The sequence below is a fragment of the Sinocyclocheilus rhinocerous genome, unplaced genomic scaffold, assembly GCF_001515625.1.
Source record: "Sinocyclocheilus rhinocerous isolate Xijiao unplaced genomic scaffold, SAMN03320098_v1.1 scaffold306, whole genome shotgun sequence".
Classification (NCBI taxonomy): domain Eukaryota; kingdom Metazoa; phylum Chordata; class Actinopteri; order Cypriniformes; family Cyprinidae; genus Sinocyclocheilus; species Sinocyclocheilus rhinocerous.
In genome coordinates this window covers 953030-969879 of record NW_015662161.1, presented here as the reverse complement: position 1 = coordinate 969879, position 16850 = coordinate 953030, and the positions used below count along the sequence as shown (strand labels likewise).

General features: G+C 36.1%; 2 protein-coding genes across 2 annotated transcripts in view; one reads left to right on the top strand and one right to left on the bottom strand.

Annotated features, from left to right (window-relative positions):
- Positions 1-16850, top strand: part of LOC107727527 (parafibromin) — a 49983-nt gene that overhangs the window by 23241 nt on the left and 9892 nt on the right. Inside the window, exon 11 of the mRNA XM_016537417.1 lies at positions 14604-14661. Within this exon, the coding sequence (XP_016392903.1) occupies positions 14604-14661 (58 nt within the window). The remainder of the gene's footprint in view (positions 1-14603; positions 14662-16850) is intronic.
- On the bottom strand, positions 2530-3722 carry LOC107727480 (beta-1,3-galactosyltransferase 2-like). The gene has a single exon (XM_016537353.1). The coding sequence runs from the start codon at positions 3703-3705 to the stop codon at positions 2530-2532; it is 1176 nt and encodes a 391-aa protein (XP_016392839.1). The 5' UTR covers positions 3706-3722.

Genomic DNA, 16850 nt, shown 5'->3' with positions numbered 1-16850 from the left:
CTAATTTATTGCTAATCGATGTATTCTTTTTAAAGTAGCATATAGAACATATTTTCTGCCTCATTCTGTGACAAGAAGCCTCATCAGATCACAAAAGGTAGCATTTGACTGGTGTTGTGGAGTAAAAAGGTTATAATTTTCTCTTTTGTTGGACAACAGGTTTAGAAATGTGAATACAAGGGAGGTTTAGCTTTAGGCATTTTAATTTAAGCATGTTTAGCTTAGTTAACGGAAGTCTACCTGCTGCCATTAGAGCAAGTGTAATTACTGCATTCACGCGCTCCTCGGATGCTCTCATTTCCCGAGTTGTGCTTTTAAGTCGGAATGTGAAAACAGCATGGACACTCGCGTTACTACAAATATGTGTTGGATTTGTATTATTAGAGCTTTCCGACTTGCGTTCATGAATTTTCTCAGTCGGGAAATTATTTTTCACGTGCGGTGCTGGTGATCCTTACATCCGTTTAGGAGAACCAGAGAACAAATATTTCAATCGATCGCTCAAGCATTTAAGTGAAATGAGGCACCGAAATCTGCGTTCTGATTTGGTTCTAGTACATACCGGTTACTTAGGTACTATAAGTTTCTTACTATAGGTAACATAGGTTTCGGTAACTAACCCTAGTTGATAGTGTACAGCAAGTATCCACCTCATGGTTTTACACATTCACTATAATTTTTATGCTTGGGCAATGTTTCCAAAAAATAAATAACCAAGTGTAAAGTAAAAAAAAACAGACTAAAATCTAAATCATCACTCAATCCTGGAGATTTCATAGCATTTAACTTGAATGTTCAAAAAGTTTCTCTTTAATTTAAGTTTTTGTTCTCCATTCCCTTTGCTGATTGTGGTATTTACACTGCTGTGTAATAACTGATTACATGTCATCTGGATTCCAGATATTAAATACTTGTAATTAGATAATTTTGTTTTAAAATGCTCATAATCAGACTACAGGTACTTTTTATAGTTTACATGATTAAGCTACATATTCACACAGTGGCAGTAAATTATTCATAGTTTATTGATTTACCCCAATTCATTTTTTTTTCTAAAAAAATCTTCTCAAGTGTTTAATTTTGATAATTAGTTTAATTTGTCATTTTTACAGGTTAATAAAGAAAACATCAACATGCCCTCTGCAGTTCAATCACAAACCCCGGTTTGGGAAACCCTGGCATAATGTAATGTTTAAAGGTGACAAATCATGAAAATCTGACTTTTCCAGGTTTTAAGTGCTATAATCAGGTCCCCAGTGCATCTACCAACCAAGGAAACGTGAAAAAGATGAACCCAGTAACTTTGTTTTGGTAAGCCTTTTTCTGCCTGATTACCTTCACAGACCTAACCGACTGTTTTAACTCGTGTGTTTTTAATGTAAACTTGTGTGTGAATGAGAACTTGAGTTTTATACTCGCATTCTGTGACAGCCGCTTTCTGTACGTGTGCTTCGGATGTGTGTGCTCAGAAAACCGTATATCAGAAGTTTAAACTCGTATGGTTTAAAACGCATGATTTCAGCGCGATAAACATGATAATCAGAACCAAAACAGATGTTTTTTAGCGGGTACGAGCTGTAATGGCGCAGCTCTATTCTGGAAAAGGGGGCGGGGAGCAGCAGCTCATTTGCATTTAAAAACACAGGCCCGAAAAACAGCGTGTTTCTGCTTCCACTCAAAATAGGCATTTTCAAAATTATATAATAAATGATCTGTTGAGTATTTTGAACTGAAACTTCACAGACACATTCTGGGGACACCAGAGACTTATATTACATATTGTAAAAAGGGGCATAATATGTCACCTTTAATGTACTTCATGGTCTTAATAACAAAGAATAGAAATGGGCTTAGGTCAAAAGTAATCTAAACGTAGTCAGAGTAGTTAGAATACATTACCAAATGTGTAATCCAATAGAATACGTTACAAACTACAACTTCTCTCATGTAATTTGTAATCAATAACGGGACTACAATTTGCAAGTGATCCACTGTCCAGCATTGAGTACTTACATGGTCAATACTTTGTATTTTGAGAGTAAATGGTTTACTGTTGTGCATTTTTTACTTATGTTTAGCCATATTATTCATTACCCATCCTAATGGAATATGTGTTCTGCCAAAAGACCTCACAATCGTCATTTTGTTTTACCAGTTTACTCTGTTGAATGATAAATGTTACACTTGTGGTCCTTTTAATGAGTTGGCCTAATTTTCTTTGCATTGTGGCTGTATTATCTTTCAGTATCTTGCTTATTTACAATTCTGTAAGATTTATCATAAAAATATTTAAACCACAACTGAATATTTTATGCCCGTTTAAAAAGTCAGGCTTGTGAAGATTTATTAAGATTCATTAAGATTACAGTAATTGAAAAAATGATAATCAAAAAAACCCAGGTAAGGTTGTCCAGAACCCTCAGAACAAGAACTTTAATCTGTTGTATTTGGCAGAATGTGAAATGTTACAGGTCTTTTCAACTTGATGATAAAACCTCCAAAGCAGACCAAATCTGTTTATTGAACCTTCTACCCAGTCGTTTGACAGGGATTGTGCTTGTTGCTCTGCAGATGCTGCCAGTACTGGATGAGCTCATTGGAATGAAACCCATGAGAGGTGATCAGGTTGCTGTACCTACAGCTAGAGTAGGGCACTCGCCAGTGATTGAACAGCAGTTCATTTGGTGGTGGCGTTGGTTCTATCTTCAGTTTAGCTAGACATATACCCACGTAAACATCTTCTAAATGCAGTCTGGGTACGGTCAGAGATGCCACGTATATCCTTAGAGCCACATCGCCGGAGAAGACGTATCCAGTCCCAGAACAAAAGGTGGGGTATCGTCTACCAGGATACACTTCTAGGGGCATGTACCATTTACTCTCTTTGTTTCGGTTTGGGGAGAAGTCTAACATGTGAAGTCCTGTGAAATACTTCTGTCTTAGTTGCCCTTTGGGCTTTAGGAGTTTTTCTATGAGGTATTCGGTGTTGACAAACATGTCACTGTCTGTCTTCATGACGTATTTGGCCTCGGGACAGTACTTTGTGATCCAGTACATCCCCATCAGCGTTTTCAGGGTAAGGTTGTTGTAAGTATCCCTGTAATCTTGCTGGATGATATCATGATATCGATGACTTTCTAACTCTATTGTGTGCTGCAGTTTGCTGCCATTTCTTTGGGTGTCTTTATTTACACCTATGAAAAAAAGGCGGATGAAACCCAAACCCCCAGCCACGCTTTCATCGGCCCATGTTTTCCTGATTGCGTCCCTGGCGTCCGTTTTCGTGGGCTCAGCCGCAATCAAAAGCACTAAGAAAGGAGCTCGCAGCAGACATGCGTTCGGCTCGTTGAGGATGTACTCATATGGCTCCTCTTTAAGTATCCTTGCCATTCTCATCTCTTTGCTAGAACTGATGTTTGAAAGCAAGGAGCTTTCCAACCCCTGCTGAAAACTTTCATCCAAAGCTGAGTTGACATTTTCATTTGAATTTAATGGTGAAGGGGACTCTTCAAGCTCCCTCAACTTGGTTGGATTCATCATGGTGAAGTTGGAGAAAGTTTTCATGGTTTGGAGTTCTGGAGCAGCAGACATCTCCTTGGTGATTTGACTAGGCCATTGACCCTGAATAACGAGGCCTCCCGCAAACACGAGCACAATGAGGAAAAGGGCCACACTGCAGTATCTGTGCCTCAGCTTCCATCGCATGATCTCTTTGGGTTCGTTGGATTTGTCAGGCCTCCCAGAGTAATGGCGAGTCCAGATATGTGGAAACCTGCAAATAAAAAAGAGAATTTTTTTTAACTTATTGCTACTGAAGAAAATAAACTGTTTTAATTTATGTATATAATGGATTTAATATTTGTGCATATTTCCATTTGCATATTTGTACATGGATCTCAGTGTGCTACATTCTTCTTGGTAGCTAAAAGTATGGCTAGGTTGAATGACGGTAAATACTACAGGGCTCGCAAAATTTTGAAATCCCTGATAGCCCTAAGGGCAGGAACTCTCTTTAGATTTTTGTTGGCCGAGATTAATTTAACTAGCCTGAATTAAAAAAAAAAGACCCCTCCTCTCCCTCTCTCTCTCTCTCATATATACAGTATATCCCTCTCTCTCTCTATATATATATATACACACACTCACACACACACACACACACACACAGTGTTTCCCATTCATTTACTAAACTGTGGCGGCCCACCACAGTAATCTGTCCTGCCACAGTTTCATAATAAACCGAAGATATATTTATACTTATATATATATATATATATATATATAGACCTCACAATCAACTGAAACAACTTGCGACGCTGCAACACATGATAAAAGGTATCTTTTCCATGTTAATCTGAGTTTTTGTCCTAACCAGCTGCAACAGCGACACGCAAAGTTTCTATTTTAGAAATGGCTTCTATTTCTGCGACGTCACGGCTGGAACAACAACATACAAACTATGACCATTATAATCTCAGGTATTATGTGCTTTATTCAATGTTTATTCAAGTGTCTAATGCGAGTTTGAATGTCATATTGCGTGACATTTATGTCATATTGCATGCAAATCTGACCCAAATATTTAACATCACGGTTATTACCAACTATTTGCATTAGTTATATCCAGTTGGTATCTTGCGTGTATCGTTATCCAGCGAACAGGCATATTTAAAGTTTTGATGTGAGAAAGCCAGTTGATATGTTCATGCAGCTGACAGAAACAAACAAATCAGAAACTCATTCGATTTCATTTACTTTTTTTTTTCTTTATCATAACTGTATGTTATGTTATTTTATCATAACTGTAAGTTTTCCAAAATAGAAACCTAAAGTGTGAGAGATACATGGATTATATACATATCTAATTTCAGTGTTAATGCCTGGCCATCTTTAAATATGACACTTTGGATTTTTATGAAATGGTATCACTTTACAGTAAGAGTCCATTTGTAACAATAAATAAGGTTAATAAATGCTGTAAAACTTTGTTGACTGATCCACCCAAGCATTCTGGATGGACCAGTTCCACCCTGGTACTGTGGCATCACCCCTGAGTAAATTTTTATATTGCTTCCAGATTAACCACATTTCAACCAGGTTAAGCATTCAAATGAGACAACACCAGATTGTTATAAAATCGGAATGACCAAATGAATATTTAGGGGTCCAAGCCCCAAAGGGTGCTACAACTGAAATCCTTAAATTAAAAGTTGGTATACATCATCTTTGGTGGACATCCTAACATATTCTATAATATGATTTGGCCAAATTAAAAATAAACAAATTCAGTGGCTAATAACATCAAATCGGAATGGCCCACTATTACATAAATGCATATCTTCCACAAAATTGTGTCAGATGTTTACCAGAGGTTGTACATGCCACCTTTGGACAATGCTGGCAAAAATATGTTCATCAAATAGTTTAGCTGTTGCAATCTGTCATTTTGACTAATATGCCGAAATCTTGTGTGCACAAAATCTAAACTTCTCAATTTTGTACATATGAAGAACAAGTGGTTTTGAGCAACAAGTCATTCTCATGTTTTTTGTTTTTTGTTTTGTTTAGTAAAATTCTGATTGGGGTGCACAGACTATGGTGCAGTGCTATTTTTATATAATCTGTTTACACAGAAATGTGAAATGTATAGTTTGTTAAATGTCAGAAAGAAAGAGAGAAAAGTCAAGAAAGAAAGTAGTTCGCGGACATGCTCCGCAATATCGCGTTCATAATCGAATGCGATTCATCTGCGATTATGAACGCAATATTTTGTAGCTTGTCAGCGAACTACGGCTCTGTGTATTAAATGCCGCTCCATCTGAAAGCAGGTGATGGAGATTTACTACTAATCACAGAACTGGCTTTACTGACGAGATGCGCATGATAATCACATGTGATTTATCGTGCAGCCCTAATCGTGGTGATATATCGTTATCGTGATATAAAATTAGTCAGTGATATAAGATTTTGGTCATATCGCCCACCCCTATTGCCACCTGCGGGTGGTTCAGTGTGTTTAAAAGTATGCACAGCCCTCTACGAACACCTTGGCAATTGAATCGCCATTGACTAGTAAATCTTTTAGTTTACTTGCCAGACTGATAAATAAATATATATATATATATATATATATTTGTTTGTTTGTAAAAGTATGTGTGTGTAAATATCTGAAAGTACACTCTTAACATTCAGATGAACTGAAAAACAGCACAGATCGCTTGGCGGAGAGTGAAACTCTGAAGCGCTCAGTCAGAGTGTTCGGCGAGTGAAAATATATCTGAGCTAAACTTATACTTAGCCTCCAACTCACACACTGGCAAGTAAAATCTGAGAATTTATTAGCAGTTGGCTAATATTTTCGACATCATTTAGTCACCCAGAGTGAAGATTTAGTCGCATATGCGAGTGATTTACTCGCAATGTAGAGGGTTGATGCATTTAAAAATTAATCTCGTAACAATATTTATTGCAGTTGTAATATTGCAGTGTAAATTATTTAATTTGAGTGTAACAGCCCTATAGTGTATATTGAATTTATTGGTCAATTGTAAGAATTTGAAAGATGATGCAGATGTATACATTTTAAAAAGGTTAAAAAGGTTTTTTTAAAAATAGGGCCTAATAAAGGTAAGTAAGTTCTGGGGTAAATATAAAAAATATGCAGACTTAAGTATGTAAAAGCTGATAGAACACTAATGAAATTATTGCTTCAGAATAAATTGCTTACACCACCAAAAATCTCAGTGATGCGGTGCTTTTGTGGGGATATTTTGTATGGAATATTGTTTGCTGATATGAAAAGTTTGCTGTATATCATAATAATAAATAGCATTCATGACAGTGATGTTTTGTTTTGTTTTTACATTTAACACTTTACACATGTATGTAATATAATGTGTATTTCCATCACAGGTTTATTTCTTAAATTTCATACAAGGTGGTATTGAAAATGTCTTTAAAAGGTCTTAAATTTAACTTGTTCATATCTGTGAAAACCCTGTATGAAAAACTATTTATTTAGTTATTGGTCATTTTATATTACAAGACACTTTTGCTGTTTACAGCTAGTAGCAACATGTCTCAGCTGACCATCTGTGAATAGATGATCTGAGACAGATGTAAAAGTGATCGTTCACCCAAAAATGAGAATTCTATCATTTACTCGCCTTCATGATAGTCCAAACCTGTATGACTTTCTTTTGTGGCACATGACAGATACTTCAGAAGAACACCAGAGACGTTTCTCCAAATGTGTTTTTTGTACTTAAAGTCAAAGTCCTCTTTAAATACCAGCTGTAAACGTGGCCAAAGGTTATTTTCCCTTCTCTGATATATCTAGATTTAGTGTACACTACAGCCGTTGTGTTGCCACTAGCTAATTGTAAGTACACACCAAGAGACTGAAATGCTTTTTCGTGTAAATTCTTCTCATCCAGATCATCAAAAAAGCAAAAAGCGCACACAGGTTGACGTTCGTTTGGCTCGATGCTCTGAAACCTGGATTGCAGGGAAGAAAGAATCGCATCAGCACAGCTTCGGATAGAAATGTGCAGATGTCTGGTTTGACGTACCTTTCTCTTGAACTGAATGAGACGCTTGCTGTTCGTCAGTCCTGTTGCAGATAGATGCTGTGTGCTCTGCCATTGTACCTTTTTATAGCTCCTGCCATTCTAGTCTGTTCCTCCTCCTATGGTTTGCCACTCCTTGTCTTCTCATCTCTTTGATTTGCAGAATCTGCATTTCCTGTAGATTTCACAGAGGATTTTCTCTCCCAGTTTGGCCATGGCTTCAGGCATTTCCCTATTCACAATTTGAATTCCTGAGACCGTTACCAGCCTCTCTTTAATCAAATGCTGACTGAGACATGATGCGATGCAGAGCTAGACAAGGTGTTCCACTCCTATTCCTCAAAGACTTTCATTCTTCTTGTATGTACTGTGATGCTGTGCAGCTTCCTCCTTTTGTGCTGTGCCGCTCTGCTTTTCTGATCATTAGGGGGGGAAAAAAGGAGCTGCTGGGGAAAGGGAGGTGAAAATGTGTGAGCGCACTGCTCTGCCGACATCCTCAAACACGCACACACCCCTCCACCCATGTGACCCGCTTGAGCAAGCGCCCTCCCTCCTGACAGTTAAAGACACCCACTGAACATTATGCTGCTGACACATTTCCAGCAAGACTTAAAATCATTAACGCTTCCTGGTAAAGTTAAACAGTTTATTTTGCAACACTTCTTTTTTTTTTTCTTTCTTTTTTTTTTGGAAGGAGTGTACTTTACGTTCATGCAATATTTGCCGCCTTGCTTTTATACACCTCTTGCATGCGAAGTTTTGAATTCTCGACAGTAAATGGGAAGTTGAAAGTTCAGTGGGATTGCCTTTAATTGTAACCTTTAAATGCATGCCTTGGTCAAAAATTACAATAACACTTTAGTTTAGGGACTAATTGTCACTATTAACAACTAGTTACTTATTAGCATGCATGTTACTAGAATATTGGTTGTTTATTAGTTCTTTATAAAGCACATATTAATGCCTTATTCTGTATAACCATATTTTAGATCCCTTAATCCTACACCATACCCACCATACTATTAATAAGAAGCAGAGGTGGACAGTAACGAAGTACATTTTTTGAGTATCTGTACTTTACTTGAGTATTATTTTTTCTGGAAACTTGATACTCCAACTTCACTACATTTGAAAGACAAATATCGTACTTTTTACTCCGCTACATTTATATCAAGGTCCCCAAGTAGAAAGTCGTTATATGTAGCAGTTTTTCCAGTGTGTGCATTTATTCACTGAACCCTTTTTTCTGCTAAAATTTGGCCTGTGATCTGCCAGGACCTTCCAGTGTTGCCAAGTCTTACAGTATTTCTAAGCCTGCAGTTTTCCGCCTAGCTTTGAATGGATGTTTTGCTGATTATTTTTACGCAAGATAATAAAAGACGAAAAAGGCACATATTAGTGTGGTGTGATCATCTGTGTGCTCACCACATTGATTTTAAATAGACAACTGTATGTGATGCCTTACGTAAGCCGAGCGCTACGATCAAAGATCATAGAAGATAAATGATCGGCATACAGTAAATGAAGATTACCTACACCTTGATCTACATGACAGAGAAAATTTATTATATAAATCTGAACATTATTTTATTGTCAAAACACTGCACATAAATATATATATATTTTTTGCAAATAAATTATCAATAAGTAGGTTAAGTGATCACACAGGTCAAAATGTTTTACTTCACTTTTTTTACAACTTTGGAATCTAAACTGGGAATCGATAAGAATTTAAATCAATAAGCAGAATCAGAATCGGAATGGATAAAATTAAAACAATACCAAACACTAGCCACATGTTGTGACGTTCACTGATTTATGAGCATTTTAAGAACACTGATCAGTTGATGGCAAAATTTAAAAAGATGGTTCTTTGGCGCAACTTGCACATCCATGGCCATACTGAGAGAGCATGTTCCAGTATTCTGAAAAGACAAAAAATTTGTTTTCTTTTCAATGTTTGCTTTGTTTGCCTAAAATGATCCATATCATAACCTTCAATATCTCTTTGAAAAAGAACTTTGTAACTTTTAAACAAGTATTAAAATGAGTTCAATGTAGCTGTAGGAGTGTTAAATAAAAAATTAAGTTGATCATCTTCATTCAGTTGTTCCATTTCTATAGGTTTGGTAACATAAAAGCTCTTAATTCCAAAGATAATACAAGCTAATCAGTGTATTCAGTAGGTTGCATTAGTGGCATAAGGTATTGTAAGTATACAACAATGTGACAATCAAACAATGCATTTACTTTTGATACTTAAGTACTTTTAAAAGCATGTACTGTCGTACTTTTACTTAAGTAAAAACCTGTCTTTACAACTTTCACTTGTAGTGGAGTAGTATTTGACCAGTAGTATCTGTACTTTCACTCAAGTAATGCAGTTGTGTACTTTGTCCGCCTCTGATAAGCAGCGAATTTATTGAGGTAGAAGTCATAGTTAATGGTGAGATTGTTCCCTGAACCAACATGTAACCAAAATTACATGAGATAAGTATTAGTTGTTTAATTGTTTTGTTTATGAAAGCAAGTTATTGCATAATACTTTGCAGTAAGGTTCAGTTTGTTTACCTAAAACCCAGTTGAAATCAGCTTTTCTCTAATCAGCTTTTAAAGAAGATACATTAATATTTGATATAATTTGAAAGCATAACAACCAAACATCAGTCAGTCATGCATTTTTTTTAATGTTAGAACTTAAGTAATTAGAAATAAAACATGGCAACCACATATGAATGAAAATTAATATTTGTCACATTAAACGGAGCTTAAGGCTTGACATTATTGGTCATTCAAAATAAAACTATTACAAAAAAAAAAGAGAAAAAAATGCTTAGTTCTGACAGGCTGTTGGGCTCATGTAGATTAGTCATGTTGTCCGTGTTCACTCAAACTGCTTTGTTGAAATCAAAATGTGGGCTGTGATAAGTGGGCAACAGCAAATATGACTGCTGCTTGTGCATTAGTTTGTATCACACAATTAGTTGAATAATCACACACAACATTTCTTCCATGTTTTAATTTTAATAGTAAATCCCCTTTCTTTGCCAAAAAATCTTGTTTGCTTAATTTTCAATAATTAAAAGATAAATGATAAATTATATTAATGTTTTATGCCTTCATTTGATAACCAGAAAAATTTAAATACACAACACAGAATTTCTGAGGGGAAAAAATTCACAAGGCTACTTTAAGAAAAAAAATGAATAAATTAAGTTGTTTTATGCATTCAAATAATTAGACATGCTAAAACGCATAATTTGGTAACAATAAAAATATAAATAATATGGTGAGAAAAAATAAAACATTTCATAGGGTCCTAAACATGTAATTTTTGTTAAACTTTTAATAAATTGATGTGAAAATGTATGTTTCATGATTTTAATTAATTAGACATGCTTTTTAATTAATAAAATTTAATGTAACTATTAAAAAGGAGTCGAGAAAAATTAAAAAGAAAAAAAAATGGAATCCAGAAAAATTAAAATGGAAAAAAACGGAATTTGGAAAAAAAATAAAACTGAATTTAGGAAAAAATAAAACTGATTTCATAGGGCCCTAACTATCCCTCAGCCTTGCCGTGCCCCCCAGTTTGGGAACCACTGCTTTATTCTTTTAAATGGATACATTAATCGTGTTTATTATTTATTTTTTTATTAAAGTGGAAATCAGTTTACTAAATAATGTAAACTTGACTGACTTCTTCACTTCCACTTTAAAGGGATATTTGTTGTTTATTATTTATTTTTATTTATACTAATCATTTTTGTGCAATTACTTGCCTGTCAGTTGAGTTTGTCAAAACATTTTGCAGTGTTTACATGTTTATTACTGCATAACATTTATTAAAATAGATGTTTAATTTCATAAAGTACAACTGGATTTCAAAATGCACCTACTTTTTTGCATTTAGTGTTTTTCAGTTGAATAAAAGACAATTTTTCCATATATATTTCATCATTGAGGATTTCTTTAAAAAAGTATAAAAATCTCATCTCGTCTCGTTCTCGTGAACCCAGTCTTGTGTCTCGTCTCGTGGGATAAGTGTCTCGTCACACCCCTACTGGCTACCAATAGCTGCTCATGTAAAATTCAAAGCATTGATGTTTGCCTACAAAACAAACACTGGCTCTGCACCCCTATACTTAAATTCACTACTTCAGACCCTCCAGAAGCTTGCATTCTGCAAGTGAACGGCGCATTATTGTGTCAGCCCAAAGAGGCACAAAATCACTTTAACTGACTTTTACATTGAGGGGCCGTTAACACAATGTTTTCAGCCAAAAACTGGAAACTTTTTATGTGTTTTGCCTGTTCGTTTACATGACAACGGCGTTTTGGGGACTGAAAACGCATATTTTTGAAAACAAGTTTCAAAGTGCAAGTCTTTGAAAACGCCACCGTTATCATTTCCATGTAAACACCCAAAACAGGAATTTTTGAAAACGGTGACGTTATGCGCGTGCGTAGTACGTGTTGGGTATGTTGACATCAGGGTTGCCAGGTTTTCACAACAAAACCCGCCCAATTGCTACTCAAAACTAGCCTAAAACTATCCCAATCGCATTTCGAGGAGGGCTCCCCGTCAAAAATCGCGTTCTGGGGGGTAAAATACACGGTTTTGGCGGGGTTCCCCTAGTAAAATTAACTTTCCAGGGGCTAAATATCACGTTATCGGGGTCGCTTCAACCCGTGGACATGAAAAACAACCTGCGGCAACAGTGTTAAAGTAGCTCAATTCCACGGGAAAACCGCGGACTTGGCAACACTGGTAGACGTGCAGTATGTGTCGATTTTAAAGGCAAGCACAAACAAACATAGACAACAATGGCGGAGTACATGGTACTGTTGTTGCTACTCAAGAGTTTGCTAAAGCTTCTTCGGCAAAGTGTGGATTTACTTCACCAATATTACAACCAACAGCGGAGACGCATCATATACAACATGTAATCATCACTTCCCTACAGGTACTGTTTACTAACAAGGTGACAGCGCCAACTACTGGCCGGGTATACAATATAGAGTTTTTGGCCTTTTTCGCGGATATGTGTAAACGCGAATCGTTTTGAAAACGTTGTTGTGTATACGTGAAACTTCTTAAAAACGCAAGGGAAAAACTTTTCCGTTTTTGACTACATTGTTGTTGTGTAAACGTAGCCTAAATGTTTCCTCATGGTGGAATGACCTGCCCAACTCAATCGGAGCTGCTGAGTCCTTAGCCATTTAGCACTTGCACTCTTTATTCTATTTCTATTCTATCTACTTGTTTTCTTTTTATTTCTAAAAAAACTTGACCCTCTAACACTAGCGTTCTCAATTCTTTTTCTATTATATCTACTTTTTATTTTTATTTATTATTAAAAAAAAAAACTTTCTACTAGGGGTGTGCCATATCATAATGTCCACGATAATACCGGTATAAATTTTTACATGATAAAAAGTGTCATATCGCGATTTCAATGATATAGCGGCGCGATGACGTATGGCGGATATATGTTCCCTAGCGCACACAACAACAACACCACAAACCCAATAGGTGTGTTTGACTTGAAGCAGCGCTGCGCAGACTGATCGGTGTATGACATCAAAGTATCGCGAGAGCGGATCTAGAGCATATTTGAGCTCATACTCTTACCTTCAAAAATAGGCGAGGCGCATATCTTAAGCGAAGCGGCGCGGAGAGCCGCTTCTGAAACATGCCGCGGCTCCGCTGATGTAAACACAAGCATTGACTAGAGTGGCCGCGTCAGAGCCGTAACGCGCCGCAGACACGTGCAGTGTTAATAAGGGGTAAGTCACTCTCGCGGTATTTTGACGTCATACACCGATCAGTCTGCTTCAAGTCGAACACACACCTGCTGCTGCCACCTTATGACAATAGATTTACACTTCAAATTAGGTAATCTGTCATCTATGACAGTAGCTCATTGGAAAAGGATGTAAAATGACCTTAATTTTGTTTGCACTAATAAATGCTGCTGCCTGCCAGCTGCAATCACCAATAAAACGTTCCATGTATTTTTTCTATATCGTCATAAATATCGTTATCGCAAATATTCTTGAAATATCGTGATATAATTTTGAGGCTGTATCGCCCACCCCTACTTGCTACCTGTACTGCATTAGACTAACTGAGACTTGTCACATTTACATATTATCTTTTGTTGGTTTTGGCTGATTTTATTGTCCTCATTTGTAAGTCACTTTGAATAGAAGCGTCTGATAAATGATTAAATGTAAATATCACCTCTCTCTCTCTGCGTGTGTGAGAGCAAAATAAGTCAATGGAAATAATGCGCTATAAAGATGGAGACAGAAAATGCAAATTCAATTCTCCGTATTCTTGGATTTAAAAAATTGAGTTTCCACATCAAATGCTCAGTGTTCTAGTTTCTAGACGCTAAGTAGACAAGGGGCACAAAATATATTTGTTCTTAACGTATTATCAGCCTTGAGCTCAATCACTGGTGAGTGAAATTTCACTGTATACTAGCCAGAGACTAATGACTAACAGATAATTTAGTTGCATATAAAAGTGATTTTACTCATAATGTGTGTGGTTGGAATTGAAGCTGCAAAATTTACTAATGTACTGGAAATAAAAATACTGCATTCCAGTTTTTTTTTTTTAAGTTCATCAGTATGTCTGTTGAAGTTGTTGGAGAGAAAGATTTATCAACTTGTTGAACAGGGTAGACCCACATGCCAAACAAATTGTGATTTACCTTTGTGTCGTCATACCCAATAGGAACAAGAATTCTCTTGAAAGGATTGTAATTCAAGGGAGTAAAATAACCAGGAAGAAACAGATAAGCTTGGCCCAGTAATACAAATGCAGATGGTGGGAAAAGCCCAAAGTCTATCCATAACACAGCTAGGTGTTTCACGCCACTGTGATAAGAAGGAAGACATAATTTTATCTTTGGATGAAACTATTGAAAATTGCTTTTCAAGGACTGATTGGCCTGTGAACTAATTGAAGTGCATCTGACTCATCACCATTGCATTTTCTCTTGTTTCTCTCTTTCTCTGTAGGAAGGTGCATCTGCTAGAAAGGCCCAAACACCAGCTATGCAGCCTGTTCCCAGACCAGGTATGGATGAACTTCCTTGAAGATTACAGGAATATTTTGTGCAACATGATGCAGCTGTAATATTGCAAATGTGACGTATTATTATTCCCTTATATTTTTTATGAAGGATTATTATTATATTATTCCTGTAAGCCATAAAAGCTGCAAGACATAAGTTTGTGTTTCTTTGTTTGATCCGTCTCTGAGAACCGTTTATGTTCCTGAACAAAAGCTATAGGGTCATTCCGTGTCAAATCAACCAAATTTCAAAAACTTCAGATCAAATTTATGATTTTGCTAATATTATTTCTGAAGATAGATAAACATGTATAGTGATGCAAGGCAAAATATTAAATGGATGAATATTTACTGAGCAGTCCCCTTTTTTGTAGAGGGGGGTCAAAATGGCAATATTTCACATGAGATTCAGAGCCTTTTCTGAAGAAAGAAAAGAAAAGCTTGAATAACAGGAGAGTAAAAATGACTTCAGAATGATGGCTGTATCATAATGTTACTTTTACACAGTAGGTCTATTAGTCTATAATTTGTTGACTTAAGCCATCTTTGTTGCATTATGTGCCATTGGTGACTATTCAAAATGGGGAAATGGCACTTTTCAGGGGTTTTTTCTCCAAAGTTTGCATGCCTATAGCTCAAGAAGTATTAAAGATATCTCAATGCCTTTTAGATACTGGGTCTTAACAAACTTTCCTTTTGGCATCTTCATTTTTAAGGCCCTATATGGTTTGGTTCCAGAGACATCGGGATCTCAATTTGGCTCCAGGGGTAAATTGTTAAATTGTACACATTTTCAATGGTCAAAAACCAAATGTAGGTTACTTTGCATAAATATACTTCCTTTCTTTAAAAGAGGAATGTCTGAAGAATAAACGGTGTTGAAACTAGAGAAGTATCTTGTTTACTTCTGTCAAAACAACTGCATTGAACATACCTATGTGAGTGCCATAAATATTATTTTTTCCAAAGTTTGTGTGCCTATAACTCAAGATGTATTAAAAACACCGCCATATAATTTTAGATTCAAGTTTTTAATAAACGTTTCTTTTGGAATCTTCTTTTTCCAGGCCCTATATCATTCAGTCCCGGAGATACGGGGATCTCAGTGAGGCTCCATTTTCAGATTGTTGAATACTACCCAGCTGATACTTATTGTATTTAACGCGGAATGTCTGAAGAATAAGTAATGTTGAAACTAGAAAGGTATCTTGTTTCCCTATATCAAAACAATTGTATAGGACATAGCTGTTTAAGTGTCATAAATAGTCTTTTTTTCCTAAATTTGCATGCCTGTAACTCAAGAAGTATTGCTGTTATCTTAATATGATTTTCGATTCTGGTTCCTAAGAAACTTTTCTTTTGGATTCTTCATTTTTTAAGGCCCTGAATGGTTGATATTGAGATCCTAGTGCAGCTATATGTCCAAATTGTTGTGTCCTTCCCATTTTTTCAGTGGTCAAAGACCAAATGTGGTTTTGTGTTTATCTAGTCATCACTGTTGACACTGTCAAATATGCAAATAATAACAGTAACCCATGGTTTAGGAATGTACAGTAGATACTACTTGATCTGAGTATGCTTCACATTATATAAAAAAGAAAAATAAATTCTAATAAATCCAGGTTAGGCAAATCTTAGTTTGATGTGAATGCAATGTGTGGCAAACGCCACAACTTTTCCCTAGGAAGCATGGGATTTGTTTCAAACATGTTACAATAATGTTTGAACTCTTGGTAGCTGTTAAAATGAATAAAAACCCTTCTTCCAAATATCCCTGAAAATTATACAAATATAGAATCTTATGAATACACTACTGGGAGAAATGTATTGTGCCTCAACTTCACAATTTCAGTGCATTTTTAGCACTCAGACAGGTATGTTCTATAATTGTTTTGATAGAGGGAAACAAGATGCAATATTAATTTCTACGTTATTTATTCTTCAGAGATTGTTCTTAAAGTAAAACTATTTACAAAATGACCGAAATTTGGTTTTTGACCACTGAAAATGGGTACTATTCAACAATCTGAAAATGGAGCCTCATTGAGATCCCCATATCCCTGGGACTGAATGACCGAGTTTATTAAGAACTAGAATCTAAAATAATATTGCAATATCAACAAACATCAGCCAGACGCACACACACACTCACACACACACTCTCTCACACACACACACACACACACACACAC

Excerpts from the sequence above, each read along its gene's own strand:
- LOC107727480 (XM_016537353.1), bottom strand. The coding sequence starts at position 3,705 with ATGCGATGGAAGCTGAGGCACAGATACTGCAGTGTGGCCCTTTTCCTC.